General features: G+C 38.9%; 1 protein-coding gene across 1 annotated transcript in view; it reads right to left on the minus strand.

Moving 5' to 3' along the window:
• Window positions 1–24,309, minus strand: part of plce1 (phospholipase C, epsilon 1) — a 164,683-nt gene that overhangs the window by 137,185 nt on the left and 3,189 nt on the right. The window contains exon 2 of the mRNA XM_052102800.1: window positions 18,313–19,666. Within this exon, the coding sequence (XP_051958760.1) occupies window positions 18,313–19,455 (1,143 nt within the window). The 5' untranslated portion in view covers window positions 19,456–19,666. The remainder of the gene's footprint in view (window positions 1–18,312; window positions 19,667–24,309) is intronic.

Below are 24,309 nucleotides of genomic sequence, written 5' to 3' on the forward strand. Positions count from 1 at the left end.
GAAACTATGTTAATGACACACAGCATTTTGGATGCAGCATCATTTAAAATCAATCAGTTTTCCGTTTCAGATGCCATTGTAGAAATGTAGTATTCACAGTCAGCCATGATTACTTTAATCAATGAGTGAAAGTGTCAAATAACAGGATGGTTACTGAGATTAAAGGAGTAGTATTCGGCTGGTCATGTGATTCTAACATGGCAGCCCCATGTGCGGAACCTCTCCATGTAGAATAAAACGGCTTTTATAAGGTTATTGATTCTTTTATAAGGTTATTGATTATGAGTCTTCAATTTAATGTGAGTGGTCATGATTTCCTACATATATTGCTAAATGACAATTCATATCTTTAAGAGTTAAACTTTTACTTAAACAACAGTATGAAAAATTAAATGTATTAATCATTATATTTATTGAAAGGATTCTTGAAATGTTAGAATGCGTATCAAATAAATAGTTAAAGGAATTCATCTGACAACAACAACAACAGGTTGGAAAGCCCTGCCGTCAATGTACAGATAACTGCACCACAAAACTACATCACTCTACAGAAACAGAAATTATTATAGTTTGCTCCACTTGTAAGATGTCTGAGGGTAAAAATACCAGTTATGCAGGAAGCGTGTGCCTTTGGCCTTTCTATCTGTTGGTCGTGAGTTCACCGCTGGGATTGTTTATCCTCCAGAGAACATGACAACAAGCACGCTCAACTTGAGTTCCTCCATTTTCCCAACCAGTCAGAGGAGCTCATGAAACCTAGACATCCTAGATTTCATTTGAAAAGTGGTGTTTGCTTGGTCAAGCTTCACTATTACAACTGCTCATACTTGCGTTTAGTGATTTCAACCTTTAAGTGAGTTCACCCAAAAAAATTAAATGAATGAAAATAAATGAAATTCTCTGATTTATTCACCCTCATGCCATCCCAGATGTGTATGACTTTCTTTCTTTTGCAGAACACAAAGATTTTTGATGAATATCTTATCTCAGAAGGTCCACACAATACAAGTAAATGGTGAACAAAATGTTGAAGCTCCAAAAATCACATAAAAGGCAGCATACAAGTAATCATTAAGACTGCAGCGGTTAAATCCATGTCTTCTGATACAATCTAATCGATTTTGGCTGAAAACAGACCAACCTGTAACTCCTTTTTAACAATATATCTTATTGTAGCTAAAAAATGCAAGCAATTCAGCAAAGCTATGCAAACAACAAGCTAACTGAATCATAGACATGAAATTAGCCTGTTAGGAAGTATTAGCAGGCAGCCCTGCTGTCATGGTGGCTTGGAGGCCGCTAGCAGCTAGCTATCTGGCTAATTTAAAATAGTTGTGTACTGAACAATACAACACTTACAATATGATACAAAAGCTATTGAATGAACAAACAGCAACTCCGACATCAACACCATTGCTGTTTTATGTATTATTTAGTTAAATAGTTTTTCATGATCCATAATGTCACTGGCAAGAAATTATTTCTTCTTCTTGTGATGTTTATTGGCGGTTGGCAATCCAGCTTTTGGTTCATTACTGCCACCTACTGAGCTGGACTGTGGAATGTCACAAGAAAGTCTTTCAGTGGAGACAAACCTAAACTGAGTATACTAGGTAGCTTACCCTTTAGAGTTTACAATTTATGTTTAATTCATGAGGTCTAAAAACATGTGGAATGCAGTTCCACCCTCATTAATGGTATGAAATGTATACTGTGAAACCAATCGATATCAAATGATATGAAAACAATATTGTGACAATTGTTTTTGCCTATATCGCCCAGCCATTACAATCTCCAGTTGGCCATATCGTATATCTTGCTATTGCAGTCTCAAGGCACGATCGTGATTTCAAAATTGATTACACTTCCTAGTGTTTGATGCATGCACAAAGCGCTAGATGGCACTATAGGAAGTGTAATCAAGTTTGAAATCGTGATCGGCAAGGAGAATTCTTAAGTCAACATTTATAGTGAAGGAATTATATTTTGGTCTGTTCACACCAAAAATCAACTAGATTGTTTCAGACGGCATGGATTAAACCACTGGAGTCATCCATCCTGGATTATTTTTATGCTGCCTTTGTGCTTTTGTGGAGCTTCAAAGTTGTGGACCCCATTCACTTACATTATATGGACCTACAGAGCTGAGATATTTTTCTAAAAACCTTTGTGTTTGGCAGAAGAAAGTCATACACATCTGGATGGCATGAGGTTGAGAAAATTATGAGAATTTTTTATTTTTGTGTGAACTATTCCTTTAAAAATCGACATTGGGATCGTTCCAATGAAGATGGCAATTTTTGCCCAGCCCTAGTGCCAAAGGCATGAAAGAGGCCCAGTGTGTCCACAAGAGAAATGGGCTCAGTTTCAGTCTCTCTCGCTCCTCATAGAAGTGTCTCTGACTGCATTGAGGAATGCCACTCTGAGTTTGCATGATCCACTTCTTTATTGAAATGCTGAACATGATATAAAAGCACAATGATACATTGATCAATAGTATCAATACAATAGCGTAAACAAATGCGTGATATATCGTTATTTTGATTGTATCGACACAGCCCTCCTACCTAGTTCATCTACTATCTATGTATCTTGTTTATACTATCATTTGATGTTGATGTGAAAAATTATTACACATTAAACAGTATTCCATTTGTGCATGTGGGATCACAAAAACTTGAAGACACTATTATCTCTCAGATGAGGAACAGACTATCAGCAGACTAATCTGACTGTTGGTCCAGCTGGGACAGAAAGCAGCCTGACATGCACATTCCTCACTGATATCACCAGCTCCCCTGAAACACAGAGAGAATGGCAGGCCACACCTTCCCCGGGTAACACCCTTAACTGGCAGCAATACAAATAACAGGTTAACACTTCATTGGGTCCACACTTTTTGACCTGAATTTCTGACTTTTCCAGTCGCTTGTTTTTGCTGAGCAAGGATTTTTTAAAATCATTTTGATTCAGACCGATTCACTAAAGAATCATTCAGAGCCATTTGTGAACCAGGTTTATTAAAAAGAACCGACACTATGCCTTGCAAGCAGGTTTTCTCTACACACGATCAATGTCTAGCTGATTCATATTTTAGAGCAGAGCATAACTTATAATTGTGTATGCACCTTAAAAAGATTTCATGAATTTTTCAGGCCTGGAAAACACCATTTTAAAATTCCCTGATATTTTCAGGTTTTTGTTGACCGTGGGAACACAGACATTAGAAGGCCTCTGACCTCTAATCAATCAAGACTAGAGTGATTATTCTGAAACTATCAATAGGGCAACAGTTGAAAATGAGGATTCCTTTTTGTAGAGGAATTCTAAGCTAGAACTGTTAACAGTGCTGAGAAAGTAAATTCGATTTTTTTTTTACTGAAATATTATACCTAAATTCAAGTTTTAAAGGCACAGTAGCCTATTACTAGTGCCCTTTTACAACCACAGACTCAAGCTTTAATATACCGGTGGAACAACAGTGTTTTTCATGAAATACTGTTGTATGTACGTACCTCATGCTTATGCAGCGAGATGCTCATTAGAGCAAGCCAAGACATGCTTCAGACAAAACCGTTAAAGACCTCTGGGGGCTGTTCACTCTTATCCCTCTGTCTTTTTGGAAACATGCACTAGACGGACGTCTTTGACCGTTGTGTCGTGTCTCACTGTTTTTTCTTGGTTTACAGAAATGTAAACATCAATTAACAGAAATGGTCAGACCACCTAGGGTCAGTTCCAAAATATACTGACAGCCTCGATGGGCACGCTAAACTTTTGTTTTCCAAAATTTTAGTTAATTTGATGTAAATACGGTGTAAAAAAGTTGGTTGTAGGGCTGCACAATAACTGTATTTTATCAATCAATTGTCTGCACAACTGTCTGCATTATTAGTGAGCTAGAAATTATCAGCCAGGTAAAGTTGCAAAATGTTGTCCATTTTTCATTATAGGCTGTGTCTGCGGATGATCATAAGCTCTTTTGAAGTCTATATTCAAACTCAACTGATCCTTCAAGCTCGCTTCAGAAGTTCGGCATTGACCAATCACTTTTTTTTTACTTCCTGCCACACTCTGAAATATGTAGCCGCAGAAGTTTACGAGTATCGTATGTGTGCCGCTCTGATCTGTACCGTTTTAAACATACTCCGAACGATGCTCATGACACTGTGTTCCAGCAGTCTCAGAGCAGTTCTGTGCTTGATGCCCACAAATTCCATCTCGTGGTCTAATTATGTGCAATACACAGAACAGATGTGCTCCAAATTCAGATTCAGTTTTTTTGCGGTTCACTAACATGCACTGAATAGTTAACATTTTCATGAGTAGGGTCTAAATTCCCCTGCAGTGCCCCCTGGAATGAGTTATTTTTGCATGTGAAGCTGCACAGCTGGTATAGATGAGCAGAGAGTGGATGAGTTTTATTGAAAATTATTTTTTGTCATTAAAATGTTTTTAGAATACATTTTATATTATATAGTAAACATGTGAACAAATGGGTTATGTCTGCTGTACTGTAGTTGTTTTATTTATTTTGTTTTATATGTTTAGTATAAAGTTTGCCTATGCACTGTTTGACATCTCAGACATTGTGTGTGTGTGTGTGTGTGTGTGTGTGTGTGTGTGCTCAGTATGTGTGTCGCTGTGTGTGTGTGTGTGTGTGTGTGTGTGTGTGTGTGTGTGTGTGTGTGTGTGTAGATATATAAATCGTGCTCAGTATGTCTTCACTGTGAGTATACGAGTTTTAATCGGTTATTGTGGTGCTTTTGTGATAGTTTAGCTCTGTTTCAGAAAACAAACATATATTATTTAACCTTTATTTAACCAGGAGATATATATATATATATATATATACACAATTTTAAAAAATTAACGCAATTAATCGCAAAGCCCTGGACCATAATAAGGAAATTCCTGAGAAATCCAAGCTTGTAGTATCACCTGTTTACTCCAGAGGGCAGTAAGTGAAATGAGCAACGCGTTGTATGAGCAACGCGCAGTTTATACAGTGAAGAAAACACTTCAGTAGGCAGAACAAGACAAACACGCGTTAAGTTCTTGTGTTCAAAACACTTGAAGGAGCGCAAATTCGAACTAAGGGATCTAAAGTTGCGTTTAAAGATTGAGTATTAAACTATATTTAACTTGAAACAGTGACCTAAACATTTTAGGTTTATGACACAACGCACCCGAGACACTACACAAGCATGTCTGACGCAGGGTGTGGCTGGATTGAGATGGTGCAAAATTTGGAAATTAACCCATAAATATTTAATAAACAGAAATTTCCTTCAAACTTATTTATAAGTACTACCCCACTAATTATTTTCTCGTAGAGAGATTTAATTGTGATGTCGATATATTCTGTACATTTTGTCATCTGCAGGAGGAAACATTTTTTCATTCATTTTGGAGTTGTCCCTACTTGACTTGTTTTTGTTCTGATTTCTGCAAGACTGTTAGAGATCATATTATTCCCAGCTTTCAACTTTGTTTTGAAAATGTTTTATTCAGTTTTTGTTTTAGCTATGACATGTCTCTTTATAAGGAATATTATTTGATACATTTTCTGCTTTTGTTGGCAAAGTTTAGTTTTCATAAATGTAAGTATGGTGGTTATAAACCATTAGTTTTATGAGCTCTCATAATAAATCTCCAACTGATTGACATATTCACTTGTGAAACGGATTGCTGTGAACTGTATGCCAATGACTGACTTATGATCAATAATATGGTAGTAAACAATACATTGTATTCTAAAGCTGCTTTTTGGGTTGTCTTATTAATGATTAACTTCTGCCACAAGAATGTAATGCATTTTAATTATCTGAATATTATATATATATATATATACATTTTTAAATATTTAAAGATAACTGTGTATAAATATGTATAATCATTATATATTGAATTATTGTTATATGAGGGGCTTTCTCAGCAAATATTTGTATATGCAATTAATGAATCGGGACATCATGTAATTAATTTGATTAAAATTTGCAATCGATTGACAGCCCTAATATATATATATATATATATATATATATATATATATATATAAATAATGTATTCTGTGGTTTAAAAGACCGCATGAGTAAATGATTGAGCGAATATAAATTGCAGACAATTGACCAACGCAGTCTGTGTCTGCACAAAAGCCAATTTGAATCTTGCGGTTTGTAAAGTAACTGGCAGTGGCAGAAACACATATGTGTGACGATAGTCTGCGGGACCCAGTTATTAACGGTCACATATTTTGGCAAGAGGAGATGATAGCATTCCACAATGTTTAGGAACAGCACAAATCTGTTGTCAACTCTTGTATTTAAGGTCTGTATTTTAAAAAAAAATATTTAAAAAAAATTTAATTGTAACCGCTATTTTGCAGCCCTAGTTTGTTGTATTTCAGCAAATGTGTGTACATTTGTCAACATTACATACCAATTGTATTATACAATCTGTGAGAAACTTAACCAATTGTGGTTAAAACAATTAATCTCTATGAGGATCTCTATGACTCTGAACAAATTGCACAGGACAAAAGAAACGCTTTTTCGGCTCGGAGAATGAGCTATAGACCAAACTCCCCTAAATTCCTCAATGTGTGCCCTGAGTTCTCCAAGACACAAGGAATAATTTGTGTCCAGTATCATGGCCACAGAGTCCCTCCCCCAGCATCGTCCTGTGTTTTGTTTGGCATGCAGATTGGCGCACTATTCACTGACTGTAGACACACTAGTGAGTTACACAGGTCTTATCAGTACCTACCATTATTTCTATGGTCTAACAGGATATGATGAGGTTAGGGATGTCAATACCAGTGATACTCTAGGTAGTTTCTCTCCATGACGGAAACAACTATGGGGCTGATAATTGGGCTGGTTTGTTTGAAAGAATGAGAGGAATGTGTTGAGGTTTCTCATTATATTGCTCATCCTCCTCTTTTTTTAGCCTTTTGCCATTATATGCAGTTGTGGGGAGTGTGTGCAGTTTCACGATCACCTGCGCATTTCTGTGTGCCACGCGCTACTTCTAGCAGAGTCGTCATGAATGAATCATTTTCAATGTATTACCATGATCTTACAGCCTTCGCATTGAGCAGAATCTGCAAACAGTGACTGTATTGTCATCGTTTTTTTGACCATCACTGCTGTAAATAACAGTAAATCAAAAAATTTTCCAGACAGGACACTTGAATGATGCAGAGGGCATCTCTCTCTGCGGCTTATCTTCTCCGCTTGCCATTTTCAACTACACACCAATGCGTGCAGAACTGTGATTATCATTAACTGATTTATCATGCTAACATTTAATTTCATCTTCTTTCAGTAGAAAGTTGACCCACATAAAATACAGGTGGAGCGTATCCATCTACAGAGACATACAAGAGCATTAGCAGAGGTTGTAACTGTGCCTGTCTATTTAACGCTGTTTTCTCTTCAACAAACCGTATGCTACAGAAGCAATTGATAGACTTAAAAATGAACACAAATGCTTTGTGGGTGGCGAACCATCAGGATAACTTTTTCCCAGAGAACCGTTACACCCCTGCTGAACACAACATCTTCTATTGGTCGAAATAAACAGTTCCTCCCCAAGCTCAGCCACTGGTTGAGCCAACGTTGTTGTTTTGAGCCACACAGAGCAAAGTTGGAAACCGCCACCTTGTCAGTGTTTACGCCAATGAATACTTGCAGTATTCTTAGCATATTAAACTGGAATAGGAGAAAGTATGTTAACTTTAAACGAAATTTTTTCAGTAGCTCTACTGTTTCAAGTAGTATATTTTATAATTTTTTGATACTTTAGACACCAGAGAAATTCACCAGGTGACCTTCCTCGCAAGTTATTCAAGGATCTGAAAGCAGTTGCGGAACACTGACGATCGCTTCCCGGTCATAACACGCGAACGCGACAATCATCTTGACTACTGGTACATGAACAAAGATCGCTTTCCATTGCTTGCACGGATTGCATGCAGGTGTTTATCTGCCCCAAGCACCAGCACAGAGAGAGAGAGAGAGAGAGAGAGACTATTCAGTGCAGCATCTCATGTTCTTAATGAGAAGAGGAACCATCTCTCCTGCCAGAAAGCTAGCAACTTTTGTTCTTGAAGAGAAACCTGCCACTTTTCTTAAATAGAAAGCAGTCCAAATTGCTATGTGTATAGCAATTACATTAAAATTTATTTAGCCCTGCAAAACTTTATTCTTCACTTGAGGTTACATCTGTCATTTACAGTTTGAGGTTGGTTTTAGTTCTATTACTGCTATTTTGCACAATAATTTTATATTAAAGTGGAAATACATTTACATAAACAGAATGGAGGCCCTCTGCTGTTCTGTGTTTTCAATCAATCAATCAATTTTATTTATATATAGCACACCTAAAACAACCAAAGTTGACCAAGGTGCTTCACAGGTTAAATACAACAACATGACACTACTCACAAAATAATAGTACAACAATAAAACATTTATAATATACAGTATACGATATATAGTGATATTAAAATTTAAATCACCAGGAAAATAACAGACTTAACTCGAAGGAAATGCCAAAGAAAATAAATGTGTTTTTAACAATGATTTAAAACATTCGAGAGTTGTGCAGGTTCTGATATGGACTGGCAGGTTGTTCCACAGGTTAGGGGCAGCTACACTAAAGGCTCGATCACCTCTGGTTTTTAGTCTGCTTCTAGGTACATCCAGGAGGAGGAGATTGGCGGATCTCAGTACTCTAGCTGGAGTATGAACATGAAGAAGCTCCGTTAAGTATAGTGGAGCCAATCCATTTAGACATTTAAAAGTTAAAAGTAAAATTTTAAAATCAATCCTGTAATGAACAGGGAGCCAGTGGAGGTAGCGCAACACAGGTGTGATGTGGTCCCTCTTCCTCTTTCCTGTCAGGAAGCGGGCAGCAGCATTCTGGACTAACTGCAGACGCTGAATCGATAACTTGTCTAAGCCCACATATAAGGAGTTACAATAGTCAAGTTATAAATGCATTTATCACCCTCTCCAAATCTTTAGGCGGGAGATAAGCCTTTACCTTGGCTATAGTTCTCAACTCGAAAAAACACGATCTAACAGTGGCGGATATCTGTTTATCAAGCTTAAATGCACCATCCAACACAACACCAAGACTCCTCACAGTTGAGCGGCTGTATGTAGATTCATCCACGTTTTAATGTCCTTCATACAATCAAGCAGGGGCTGTAGTGGGCCCTTTTTTTTTTTTTACGTTCAGGGGCAAATAAATTTGAATATCGTCTGCAAAACAGTGAAAAGAGACATCGTACCTCTCAAAGATGGAGGCCAGGGGCAGCATATACAAAGAAAATAAGATGGGGCCTAAGACAGAACCTTGAGGGACACCGCAAGTAAATGGGGCTGTTTCAGAGGAATAATCACCAAGGTGGACAGAGAAACTCCTATCGGTTAGATAGGATTGAAACAACCTTAGGGCAGTACTTTTGATTCCCACACAATTTTCCAACCATGACAAGAGGATTGAGTGGTCCACAGTGTCAAAGGCAGCAGTGAGGTCTAAGAGCACTAGGACAGCAGAGACTCCTGAGTCAACAGTTGAAATCAAATCATTAAAAACTCTTAAAAGTGCAGTTTCAGTGCTGTGACGAGATTTAAAGCCGGACTGGAACTTTTCATAAACATTGTTATTGATTAAAAAAGTTTGCAGCTGCATAAAAACTACTTTCTCCAAGACTTTAGATAAGAAGGACAGTTTAGAGATGGGCCTGAAGTTGGAGAGAACAGAGGGGTTGAGATTTTCCTTTTTTAGCAGGGGTTGTACAACAGCGTGTTTTGCCTGTTGGTTTCATTAAAATGACTGTGTACCATATTTAAGCTTTTTGTAAATGCAAGATGCTAGCCTAGAGCTGCTGTTCATTACTTGACTGCTGTTTTGCATATCATTATAGTTTATAATATCATTTTATATGCATATAAAATGCATATCATATCATTATTTGGATAATTGTTAAAAAAAAATCTGTTAAATTTGATTGTTAAAGAACTGAAAGAATAATATATTAAATATTGTTTTAATAAATTTTCTGTCAAATTTTGGTGTGTTACATTCAATAAAAGTGTGATCATTTTATTAGTTTGTAGTTTTTCAATTCAGATTAATTAAATTCATTAAAAAGTATCATATTAATACAATTATTAAAAAAAAAAAAACTAGTTTAAAATAGGTATTTTAATATTTTATGCAAGTCATTTTCGGTTTTCGGCCAAGTGCATCCTGAATTTTCGGTTTCGGTTTCAGCCCAGAATTTTCATTTCGGTGCATCACTTGTTAATACAGTTTGTTGCTGCCTAAAGAAAAGAAAATAGAACAACATTTTTAGTTCAAGATGAATGTGTCTTGTATTACTTTATGATTTAATCACTTTCGTATTTGTTTCTTTAATACAAAGATACCTGTATATATTACTGAACCTGCAGAGATGTGTTCACAATGTGTAAGACCAAACTAAACTCTCAGCACCTCACGAGATGATCAGAGATCATTTGCAGCATTCTCATAGACTACATTATTCTTGCAAACAGTTTTCAGTTGAATGAAGCAGATAAAAAGGAGTGATAACTCTTTACATGGGCTTTCTCCACGAGACAGGTTCCTGTGGCACGCCTCAGAACAAACAGTAAATCAGACATGAGCATTGACGGCTTTTCTTTTGTCTGTTCTTAAAAATAAATTAAAGTGTGTTTCCTCAAGCGCATCTTTTTGTCTAACAGCATTTCTTGACATGAGTCACTCCGAGACACCTTACAGATCAACCACATGTTTCGGATAGAGGAGCAAAATTACTCGACCATGAAATACATTTGGACGAGGAGCTCGTGAACTGTATTGAGTCTCTGAGCGTTTTGCGGGTGCAATTTAACACCCTGGGTGCACATTAAAAATAACGAACAATCATAAAATCGCTCGTAGAAAATGCTCTTAACAGCTAAGATCAATAGTTATTGGGAAACGAGGCCAGAACTCTATGAATGTGCATGTCTTGAAGTGCTTTCACTGCACTAGTGAACAGCGGAGCTCACTGCGCACATATATTAAATCAGACGTGTATCAGCGGCTTTTCTTTCATCTGATCACAATGTAATCACGTATCGTCAAACGCGCATCTTTGTGTCCAATTCCTTGTAATAAATCATGCTGAGAAGTCTTAGAGGTCACCTTCCACTGTGGCTGGGACATCAGCAAAATACTCTGCATGAAAAATCTGCATTTGGCGGGTGTTCATTTCAAACCTTGTTCACCAGGAGTGGGCTGTATGACAAATTCGGAAGAAAGGAAATCAAAACGGTCATTGACTTCAAGCTCTGCAATAGCACCCACACTTTCTGTTGGAAAATGATCTGTAGAAAGTTTTAAGCGTTCATGTTCTGGTGAATGGCGAGACACCCGGCGAGCCACTTGATTTTTAACAAATAGCCAATTGTGGCTCACGAGCCAGAGGTTCCCGACCCCTGCTCTACACCAATGACTGCATCGCCAAGGACCAATATATCAAGTTTGCAGAAGACACCACAGTCATCGGCCTCATCCGAGATGACGACGAGTCTGCATACAGAAGGGAGGATAAACAATTCTGGTGACTGTGTTTTTGTCTGAACATCACATGGATGTTGTATATGTCACTGTTGTTAATGCCCCCTCCTTGCAATCTCATCTGTTGTGTCCACTGAGACAACAAAACCCAGCGCCGAAGGATGGGGGAGGTCAAGAGTTTCAGTTCTTCTCTTCCTCCCTACAGCTGTTGTAATTACAATACAGAGTGTTAGCAGATGCCTTCTGGATGCCTTGTGAGGGTTTGCCTTTAAAACACACTTCTGAGTGGGAAGCTGTGTTCTCTTAAGTGTCAGCATCTGAGGGGATGTGCAAACACCAGTAAAAGCTTAAGAGCACATTAGAAGCATCTTTAATTAATATATATATATATATATTTTACACACACACACACACACACACACACACACACACACACACACACACACACACACACACACACACACGCACGATAATTTGCTAATTCGGATAGAAAAGCCTTCAAGACTAGTTAAACAGACAAGAGTTCTAGGCGGTTGATGTGCCACGCCCTCCTTGCATCTGTCCAGGTGCCGAAAGCCAGGTGTCCTTCGTACACTGCACGCAAACCTGCGTTTGAAGTGTCTTTGCTCACCACTTTCCACCTGAAAATGTACCTCAGCATGACACCTTGCTGTAGAAACCAGGAGCTTTCCAAGGGGCTAAACCAGCTAAACACAGATGAGATATAGTAATGCGCATGCGCCCTTGGTGCCAGGCATGTTGTGGCACACAGTGCTTGAGCCAGTACTTAAAAGGTCTCATGTGTAAAAGTCAGTGGACATGTTTGCACCAGTTTGAACTGAGGCAGACACTGGAGAATGACCTGAACGCGCTCACTCGTGAGATGTGCACGCTCTCTAATGGAGTCGAGACGGACTCCCAAAAAGGAGATTTGTTGGCTGGGGGGAAGAGCGTGTTCTTCGCCCAGTTGACATTGAGTCCCAGGCTGATCAGATGTTGGAGCAATAAGTCCCTGTGGTGGCATAACCGACCTTTTGATTGGGCTACTAATAGCCAATCATCGAGGTAGTTCAAAATGAGCACGCCGCTCAGTTTCAGAGGTGTGAGTAACGCATAGATGCACTTTGTGATGGTGCATTGAGCCAGTGACAATCCAATGGGCAGGACTTTGAATTGATATGCGGTTCCCTCGAAAGTGAATCTCAAAAACATTCTGTGATGTGGTACAATTTGAACATGAATGTACATGTCTTTCAGATCTATAGATGCAAACCAATCGTGTGGGCAGACGTGCGACAAAATCAGATTCGGAGTAATCATTTAGAACATGTGCGCGATCAAATCTCTCAAGATCTAAAATTGGCCAAAGCCCGCAGTCTTTATTTGGGACAAGAAAATAGCGGCTGTAAAATCCTTTGTGGGCTTGACAATATGGAACAACCTCTATCGCATTCTTTGCGAAAAGATAGTGCATTTCATCTCGTAACACCGGCGTGCCTTCTGACGGAACCATGGAAGACAGAACACCACAGAAACGAGGCAGCCGGCTTGCAAATTGGATTGCATAACCAAGTTCTATCGTTTTTAGCACCCAGTTGAAAATGTCCGTAAGGGCTTAACACGCGTCCACGTAATGGAAGAGAGGCCGATTTGGTTTGTTCGCTGTATGATATAATGAGCCACTGAGCACTGTAAAGCTTTTATGCATAATGTGTGGGCTTTGAAGTGGAAAATAGCTCTATATTGAGAAAGTGTGAGCATCTCGCACATGTGCAGCAAGCAATTCATTATTTGAAAATGAGACAAAGCAGCAACATTTTGAACAACAACATTCCTTTCCCGACAAACAGCAGTGGGGAAGAGGGGACCAGCATTGTCTCTCTCCAATCCAGCCTTCTTTGGGTCAGGTCTGGAAGGAACAGCGAGGTCTGAATTCTGCTTCATAGGGCTGTTTCCATCAGGAGTGCTTTTTCTGCGGGGGGTTGGAGGGGTTGGATACCCATCGGTGAGGGGCTTGCGCTTGGTTGGCTTCGTTCATTTGGGCCACGACTTACACGGCTTTAGCGTCGCCGACTATTGCCGAAGCTGAGGCAGCAGGCATGGGGTTTTTAGCAAAGTGCTGGCCCAAGACAGAGCTGGACTAGCCGGTTGGGATGAAGTACTGCTCCGTTTCAGTATAATATGTCTCATAGCCTGTGAGTGTTGCAGAGTCGTGATGTGGTGCTCAGAAACCCATCCACAAAGCTGCCGAATAGGCTGGCTGGAGACACCAGAGCATCAGAGTGTCTTTTTCCTCGTCACACATTTCCATGAGTGTCAGCCAAATATGAAGATCCAAGACCACCAGGTTGCCCATTGACTTGCCAATGGCCTGCACAGTGACTTTAGTGGCTCACAGTGCTAAGTCTGTAGTGGTGCGGAGCTCTGTGAACGTCTCTGGATCGTAGCCTTGTGCGTCCATTTGCTTGAGGAGCTTGGCTTGGAAAATTTGGGAGCACAGCCATGGATTTTGTCAGTTCATTATGAACCTTCAGGAAGAACGGGGCAGATCTGCAGAATGCATCACTTGACGACGTTCGGACTGCAAGAACCACTCATCAAGGTGAGATTTTTCTGGTTCCTCTGGAGGAGACCACTCGAGACAGAGCTCTTTGACCGTCCTTGATAGGATGCAAAGCATCTCCTTGTCAGTGGCACGTACATTCTCCTCACCCTCGCTGGGGGAAGGAGCAGAGATGTCATCCATTGACCTCTAGCCAGATGCACTGAGAGACAAAACATCATCCACAGCGTCAGAACCGCTGAACGCGACGAGGTCATGCACTCATGAAGAGGGCCAAAGATCGTCATCCACATACTGTATCAGCATATACACAGTACATGGAGATTGAAGGGCTCTCGCAGCGTGTGTGCCGGCACGAGGTCCACCTCAAATTCATTCTGCTAGTCCACGCAGCCCCACCGTGCCTCCTTATGTGGTCCCTCTGGAGTCACAGAAAAGGCGGGTGGGAGGGCATGGGAGGCTAAATCGTCTCTAAGAACGAGGGTGATTCACTGGCGAAGCGTCTTGAAACTCATGCATCACCCAGAAGTGGCATAAAGTCACCCAACAGCAATGTGAAAGACTGGTAGTGAGCATGACAAAACACATGAAAGCTGTGATTCCACCAATATTCCAGGAATATTACACCAAAAATTTATTTCTGATCTCTTCCCAAGTTAAAACATTAGTATTGTGTTGTTTAAAATTAATATGAACTTGTTTTATTTGCATTATTCAAGGTCTGAAAACACTGCAACTTTTTATAATTTTTGTCATTTTCTGCAAATAAATGCTCTAAATGACAATATTTGTATTTGGAATTTGGGAGAAATGTTATCGGTATAGGATAAAACAAAAAAAAAATCTTTTACTCAAAACACATACCTATAAATAGTAAATCCATAGAAACTGATAATTTTGCAGTGGTCTCTTATTTTTTTTCCAGAGCTGCATGCATATATATATATATACACACACACACACACTCACAATATAGCAATAGCAATCAAGGATACTCAGACCAAAGCACTGCGTGGAGTAGGTGTGTCGCTGAAATGAGGACTTGTTCACCAACTAAGCGTCAACAGTGAGAATGTCTGCATGAACACTGCAGGGGAGGGGAGAGTCTTCCAAGCTTGTGAATATTTCGTCCGCTGGCATGTGAATTTAGATGCCGTTGAATGTAGAGGGCTTCTTAGACATGAGTGGAATCACTGTCTTGAAGAAAGGAAATTCTGAGGAATACTGTTTGCGTTCCCGCTTTTATACCAGATGGCTTCGTGCCTAAAAGTGTGGGGCTTAAACACCATAGCCAATCAAAGAATTGGCATTATTGTAGTAGTGTTTCAACTATGTCATGTAGAAGGACACTCCCCTTAACATAAGCTTACTGACGCAATGTCAAGTGAACTTAATCTAAAGTAAAGAAAAGGGCGTGCTCCATGTAACCAGCATAAGCTCTCAGGGATGTGTATGCACCTTCTACAATATAATTCAGTTCTTAAGAGACTCCTAATGCAACAGTATTGAATCAAAAGAACAGAGGCAGGTTCATTCTCTCCATTCACTCTTTTAACCCTTCCTTATTCAAACAATGAACAGAACTGGGGTGCTCACAGCAAGCATACACAAAGCTTAAAACAAAGCCCAAATAACAAATCAGTGGAATGGCAGATAAATGTGAAGACCAAACTGTTTGGTCTCGAGTGTAGCAATGACTACTGTTCCTTGCATTATATATATACATGCATTCTCACCCATAAGGAATGAATGAAAAGGTGAAGTAGGCAGCAGTTTAGTGCCTCAAAGGGGCAATAACATCTTGGTCTTAAACTAGTCCTGCAAGAACCACTGTACTCTTTAACATAGTTCCACTGTCCAAGCCAGCAGTAGAAAACCCCCAAAAGTGCTGGAACAACTCTTTAACACAACACACAGTGCTTTTACAAGAGCACTAGTAAAATTTCTGTCTTGGCTCGGCATAATATAGGGCTCCAGATTAAAAACAATTTTTAGGATATTATGGAGCCAAATGTTTTTAGTCACCAAAATCACAGATTTGCTCAATTTAGATTGCTTCCTCTCTCATCAACAAGGCATTTCCGTCCACTGGATGTTTTTTTTTTTGGCACCATTCGGAGTAAATTGTTGAGACCGTGTGCGTTAAAATCCCTGGAGATCAGCAGTTACAGAAATACTGGTGATTATTGGTGTAAGATGGGCACAAACTGACATGGCTGCCTCGTTATTGGTGTCAGATGTCAGAACTGCTAATCTGAACTCCTGAGTTCACACCCTCAGTTATTTTCGGGTGATTCATGAAAAACATCCAGTTCAAAAGTATTTTGTTCACGACTCTCTATCGCTAGGTTTGATGTTGTGTGCGGTACAGCGAGCTTGTCATCACAACAGAAAAGATGAAAAGATTAGTGAGACTGGTGCACACTCTAAAGATGTATTCATAACTCACAAGAAGATATCTGACGAAACCGCATATGAATGCACACAACCCGACTGTCGCCAATGGTGACTAGATTTTAAATTATTGTTGCAATCAATTATTTTTGGTCACATTTATGACCATTTTAGTCACAGTCTGGAGCCCTGTAAAATGCTGCATAATAGATTTGCTGAAAGTTCTTTTGAAACAGACAGCAGCCTCTACTACATCATCTGTCAGAACAACCACAAGCTTAACTGTATTTGTCTGTAACATGCCATGACTTGAAGCCTTGTGTGCTCCACATTAAGAGATTTTCTTGGCCCAAAAAAAAATGATGCAATTAATCAAATTAAAGGTAAATTTGAGGGTTGACCTTTTTTTTTTATTATTATTTGTCAAGCAGACTTTGGAATTTTTGGAATGGAAATTGACCAAATTACCATTTAAAAACTGCATTACTCTGGTTTAATCTTTACATTTTGCATTCAAGCACTATTAATATGGTTGGCTCCTGTCCAAGAAATTGCTTTTTTTTTTTTCTCTAATTTGTTTGTTACTTTCAATAAAAGCATCTGCTGAATGAATACACTCACTTAGCACTTTATCAGAAAAATGGTCCTAACAAAGTGCCCAACATGGACTTCTGCTGTTGTAGCCCATCCACCTTTAAAGTTTGACAAGTTGTGCATACTGAGATGCTATTCTGCTCACTACAATTTTACAGAGTGGTTATCTGAGTTACCGTAGCTTTTCTGTCAGCTCGAACTAGTCTGGCCATTCTCCGTTGACCTCTCTCATCAACAAGGTATTTCCGTCTGCAGAACTGGAACATCACTGGATGTTTTTTTGTTTTTGGCACCATTCTGAGTAAACTCTATAGACTGTTGTGAATATCCCAAGAGATCAGCGGTCACCGAGATACTCAAGCCACCCTGTATGGCACCAAAATTTATGCCAAGGTCAAAATCACGGAGATCACATTTTTCCCCATTCTGATGGTTGATGTGAACATTAAATTAAGTTGCCGACCTGTATCTGCTCAATTATATGCACTGCTGCCACACGATTTGTTGATTAGATAAATCACATAAATAAGTAGGTGTACAGATGTTCCTAATAAAGTGCTCAGTGAGTGTATATTGATATGGAAATGCAATAACACCTTGTATTAAAGGATTTCATGGCATAGTTGAAGTCATTCTCAAAGTCCTTTTATGCCAGTCAATCATTTTGCACATTTACAGAGCAGAAAAACGTTTTTAGTAACTAGTTTAAATTTAAGAAAACTGTTTCCATTTAAGTTAAGGATGAGACTCATGTACAACAATCAAAATGCCATAAACTTTAAAATTAAAATAAAAACGTATCTATCCCAGACAAGAGCTTTTCTTTCATCTCCAAGTAGGAAATGAGACAGGTAAGAAATGTTACAATTTGCACAGTAAAAATCTGTTTTTAATTTTCTGAAGAAAAAAAAAAAAAGTTAAAAATGAATTAAGACTGGGCACCCAATAACCACAATAAGAATGCTGGGATCATGTGTAATTATTTTTTCAGTATTCAATAATAAAATAAACATTTCAAAACATGAGCCATATCAAAAACATTCTGCACAGAAACTGTGGCACCAACTGTGAGAGGGGCACATTCATAGGTCTTGAACAAAACACTTGAATAACCATTTAGTCATAAAGGAAACATTCACACCATGCAGAGCTTTAGTGAGAAGAGAAAATGACCTTACCTCTGCAAATCTGATCCCTGGGTAGGTGAGAATCGCCCTGGAAACTTGCAGCTGGATGGCCTGAAGTGCTCTGCTGTATCCTCTGGCCTTGTGTGTGCGCCTCTCACCGAGGTGGCATTTTTTCCCACAAACAGTCTCCCAGACCCTCTCAGAGATGTGACCAGAAGGCAGAGTCTTCACTATGGCTCTAGTGCCTGTGCATACGGTCTTCTTGATCTTCTGGTTGTTCTTGAGGTACCTCCTGACTAGGACAGTAGAGCGTTCCTTGTTACGTACAAACTCACTGTCGGATACGGTACCATCACTGTCACTACAGTCCTGACTTGCGGAAATCCTGAAAGGTGAGGACCTCTTTAGGCACCTGTCCAGAGAGCACTTGGGTTTGGTTTTCCTGTTAAGCCTTTCCAGACTTTCGAAGCCATTTGCAAAGCAAAATGCGCACCTATGATCCATCCTGTTGTGTTTTGGAATATCAACGCCAGAACCACAGCCATTGGTGCATTGGGGCCCTTGTGGAGAGGATACTGGCAGGCTGCTTCTCCTCAAATCCAGCCCACAGGATTGCAGGCTCTCCTCCTTTTTCTGGCCCATAACAAGTTCCATCTGGCACAGAACACCACCTGAGCCACTCAATGTTGGCCGCTTTCCAGTGAGACAAGTCACGTCAGTAGAAAACTCCACTGTTTTCCTCATGGCTTTCCTCTGCTGGGGCACCATTCCCCAGCATCTAGAAGAGAAGCTATTCTCCTGGTAGCCTTCTTCGCTTTCCTCTGGATCACAAAACCCACAGAGCTGGCAAACGTACAATCGGCAGCTTTTGGAACTGTAGGTCTCTTCCAAGCAATCCAAACTCTTAGACCTAATATCCAAAGATTTCCATGTTCTGTGATTTGTGCCCGGTGAGTTTTCCTGGTCCCTCTCTAAAGGATTAAATAGGTCATGAAGTTGAGTCTGATGGGATTCTCTCTCAGGCAAGCTATAGTTCACAGATATAAGATTATCTCCATCATTTACCAAAGAATTTGAAGTCTTTTTACTAAGACCCTTCACTCCGAGCACAGCAGGACCCCGGTTAGAGGCCATGACGCTAATGAGGCCAATATGCGCTTGTCTCTCCACACGTAGCCTCATATCACTAGACATCTGATGACAGATCCTGCTTTCTCAACTTACACCGAGGCAATTCGGAAGTAGATGATGACAAGCTTCTTGCAAACTATAACTAGAGATGATGGCCTTTGGAACAGAGAGAATATCACAACAGATCTGAAGTGGGAGCTTGAGAAGCAGTCGTCCCAAGAGTTGCCCCTCCCTACTGTAACCTCTTCCCCCAAGACCTCTGGGGCTCAGAACGCTGGACGAGACAGGAAGAAACAAGGAAAATAAATGTCAAACAACTACTCTTACCACACCACAATTTAAAGAGATACAATTTTTTCATCACTCACTCTCAAGACCGTGGATGTTACACCCTGTCTACACAAGATGCATAGAGTCATGGCAAAAGCAAATAGATTCCATTATAATTAGGGCTGAAATGATTAGTCGTCAACATCAACAATAAAACATTATCAACAATTTCCTTTGTCGAATAGTCGTTTGATCTCATTTAACGTAACATGAGATCACATTAAACTCTAATGATGACGCATGAGAGCAGCACTGCAGTTCGTGCCTGACTGAGGAGAGGAAGAATTACACAGCTCACAGTCCAGATGCACTCTAAACTTTCCAAACAGCTTCAGGTGATGTAGATCGCTAAGTATGAGGCAATAATAATGCAAAAATCCAAAATAAGTAAATACAGAAGCACTCTGGTTGTGGAATAAGCAGAGTTGGAGCTCTTTAAAGGAAACACCCCAGCATTACATCTTAAATGCAGTTATATTTAATGCGTTATAGCTATATTAAAAGGTTAAATAATATGGAAGCAGATCATGTAAATAACTACAAACTCCGAAACCCAATCTAAGGGGGAGAGATTGAAACTGCACCCCACTCTGTCGCAGGGATGCTCATCCCTCAACCGTGCATGCTTAATGCAGCTAGATTATAGCATGATGGCTCGCAACTTATTGAATCATAATATATGTCACTGTGCATTTCTTCTCATAAACATTATTAATAAGAGAGAGTTTGGGGCTTGTTTATGATAATGGTGCAATGCACACTGCTGGTTATATAAAACACTATTGCTGGATGATAAGTCTTTTTGCATTCCATTAACGAAATAAACTAATTGAGTTTGAAACAACAAATGAGGCTGAGTAAATTATGACAGAACACTTTTTAGGGTGAACGATCCCTTTAAATGACCTGAAAATGTTTCCTCAATGAATGGAAAAATCTGACTATCCAAGAAGAAACAAACATACTGTAACTCAACATACTAGTTTACTTGGCCTTGGCAATGATAGGAGGAGTTTCGCAATCTTTATCAGAGCCATGTTGTACTGGTCTTGCACGGTGCTATCAAGGGAAGTTGTTAATAAGGCACCTCAGAGCATCTGAAATTTTGTTTATTCATTAAAAAAAATTATTCAGAGGACAGGATGCACATTTTAGTGACATGAAATTAAAATTCACACTTCCACAAAAGAAAATCCCTCTCAGGAAATCGCACAGCTGTACAAAATCACACAACAGTCTGTAGCCCCTCTCCTTTGTGAAAATGTTGGGTCTCTGGAATGTAAATCCTAGTTTGGAGGGGGCAGCCTAAAAATATTAAGGGGGGGGGCCTTAGTTGCATGGGACAATTCAGCCAGAGTCTTCAAAACATGGCTCAGTTCCCACATCCACAGTCAACAATAAATCACTACCTTAACAGCATTGGGGATTTTTTTCATAAATCAGTACTTGAGTGCCTATAATCAGACAAGGACTAGGTGAATGGTAAGGGTCACAGATAAAGGGCAAAGTAAAACCATTACTATTGTGTAGACAAAATATTTCAAATCAAAATACCAGGCTGAAAAATATAAACAATCCTAACTAGAAGCACAAAATCAGCCCTTGCAAGTCCACCATGACTGTTTTTATAATTCAAGAAAAGTATATCTGTCAGGGAAGTAGGAATAATCTTAAATTGGGGGGCGGGGGTTTGAGGTGTAATCGCTAATCCATCCTGTACGCGTCCTGGCAGCAGTGAAGCGGATTTTCTATAGGGTGCTGATATCAAAACAGATGACAAGCAGGAACACCAAGCTCCTTTAATAGAGATAATCCACTAAAATAACTGATAATTCTACATGACATGTTGCGTTTGTTCTTTTCTGATTTCTGATTAAATTTCAGCTGCATCTGGGAGAAACAGCACACCATTTTTTTTTCATGATTTCTTTGTCTTTTAATATCATGCAGTAATACATTGACATGGTGATTGATGTATGTCATCATGAAACAGAGACCCTCCTCTCCAAATCTGAACACAAGAGGTCACAGAAGATGCATTTTAAATGACCAAGTGTAAACAGCCATGTGTCTAATCTGACCATATGTGATCGGATCACCCGCAATGCATCTTAATACCAGGTGGAAACGATTATATTTGACAACGTTTGTTTACTTCTATGTGATTTTTGTCAGTTTTGGTCACCATTGACTTCCATTTTAAGAACCAACAGAGCAGAGATATTCTTCTAAAAATCTTTTTTTTGTGTTCTGCAGAAGAAAGTAATACAAATCTTGGATGGCATGAGGGTGAGTAAAGAATGAGAGAATTTTTATGTTTGGGTGCACTATCCCTTTAAACAAATGACTCCCTTCACCCTTAACATTGGTATTTTATTCAGCCAGCTTTTTTTCTTCACATTACAGTTAAACAAAACGTAAACTAAAAAAAGCCCAAAAACATCCCAAAAAGTTTCCCTTTTATTTACCATGTGAAGCTACTGAACAAGTTTTGCCAAGCTACACACACAACACATTCTGAAACTTTACTAAATCACATCAACTAATGATTTCCTGCAGTAGTACGAGATCACAGATCTGATAAATCAGACACACCTTTGTCCTTACGATGAACTTTTATGTGTTCATGTCATTATGCAACTTTCTTACATTTAAAATGATTAGTGGCCATCAATCGATAATATAAAATCGCGATTAAGTGCAGAATTTAAGGAATATTCTGGTCCGTAAACTATCTCCTCGCACCACCGTCTGTCATCGGCCTTTATCCCTCTTGGAGGCTTAATTAGTCTGATAAGGGACTGGGTGTGTATAATCACAACCCGGCCCGCCCTCCGTCCTGCCACACCCAGATTTTTGCATTTTTTTTATGAAAAGGCAAGTTGAAATACATTTTTGTGGTAATCAACTTTATGCCACAAATGCTGTTGATTGAGCTTAACCCTCTGGGACATGCCTTGATATTTGTACTTTTTTTCAGTTGCTTAAAAACATATTAATGGCTAAAGTCTGATTACACTGTATTCAGCACAAACTGGGCTACAATAATATGTGAGCAGCATGTGTGTACAGGTTTGTATTTTTAAAAAAATAACGTTTATGCATGGTTTTTGAAAAAACAAAAATTTTAAGTCACTGAAATAAGGTCATATAACACATACTAAACATTTGTCCACAAGACTTTTGAGAACTGGATCTTGAAGCCTAGAGTTTTTGCTACAAAATTATGTGAAAATCATCCTGATCACTAATTCATACAAAACAATATAGTAATTTAACTTTTGTAAGACAATTTTAGTGTTGAAAGGTAATATGTGAGGAGGCGTGAATGACCATGAATATGGATTGTAATTCACACATGAGAGACAAAGACCCTCCCCCTGGGCCTATCAATGAGGGATAGAGAATGAATGTGAGGAGACTTAATGATCCAAATCAAGTTTTAAGTTAAAAGAAGTAATCTGACTATATATTTTCTTTACATAAAGACTTTACTTAATTATAGACCTACACTACCATTAAAAGAAGTCTCTTCTGCTCACCAAGACTGGATTTATTTGATCCAAAATACAGAAACAACACTGATATTCTGAACACTTTTTACAATTTAAAAGAACAGTTTTCTATTTAAATCTATTGTAAAATGCAATGTGTGATCAAAGCTGAATTTTCAGCATCATTATTGCAGTCTTCAGTGTCACATGATCCTTCAGAAATCATTATAATATGCTGATTTTCTAATATAGGCATATTTAAGTGCATTTTACTAATTTAACCCAAACACATATTTGCAAGCACAAGCATTGATGATAATGAGGCATTATAAACACTAGATAAAATATAATCTAAACATTCATATTATTTTCATATCATATTTATAATATACAGCATACAATTTAAATACCTGCTTTAGCCAAAACAGAATTTAAAATGTAACTAAAACTTGCTTATTAGGAGTCATATTTCAAATGTCAATTCTCTGAATCCTGGCTGGCAAGTCTGGAAACAGTCCCACTAGTAAAATATGTACATGTTTATATAAAATAGCATGTCAGCTAATGAAAACTAAATGACTTACTCGTCCGAAATTGTATCCACGATTGGGATCAAGTCTCTCTTCAAAATACAAACGTTCATTGGAGTTCCGCACTTCTTCTGAGGAAAATGTTAACTCTTCCTTAATATCCTGGAGTTTACTCGCCTGTGTATCGTTGCAAACGCACAGAAAAATGAATGAAATGTGTTTACAACCTCACTGTCGGGGGCGTTTATCATTTGCATTGATCGTCTCAGCACATTAGCGAATGAATGGTGCGCTCTGCTGGTGGGTGGGATCACATTACAGATAATTAGATATCCAAGTAAAAACTGTACATCTCTTTGTTTCAAACAGATTGCATTGCAGGAGAATATTTGTTTTAAATTTGAATTGTTTTATTAAAAAGTAGACATTAAGCTTTCTTTAGACATATGTTTCATGTTTGTGTTATAAGTATTCGCGGACTTTCAGTTAATTTTTGTGACGCGTTTCTGAAATATGCTCGTGAACACAGAGACTGCTGAAAGCTCACCCTTTTTATTTTCTTT

Source organism: Xyrauchen texanus, chromosome 33 (genome assembly GCF_025860055.1).
Source record: "Xyrauchen texanus isolate HMW12.3.18 chromosome 33, RBS_HiC_50CHRs, whole genome shotgun sequence".
Taxonomy (NCBI): Eukaryota; Metazoa; Chordata; class Actinopteri; order Cypriniformes; family Catostomidae; genus Xyrauchen; species Xyrauchen texanus.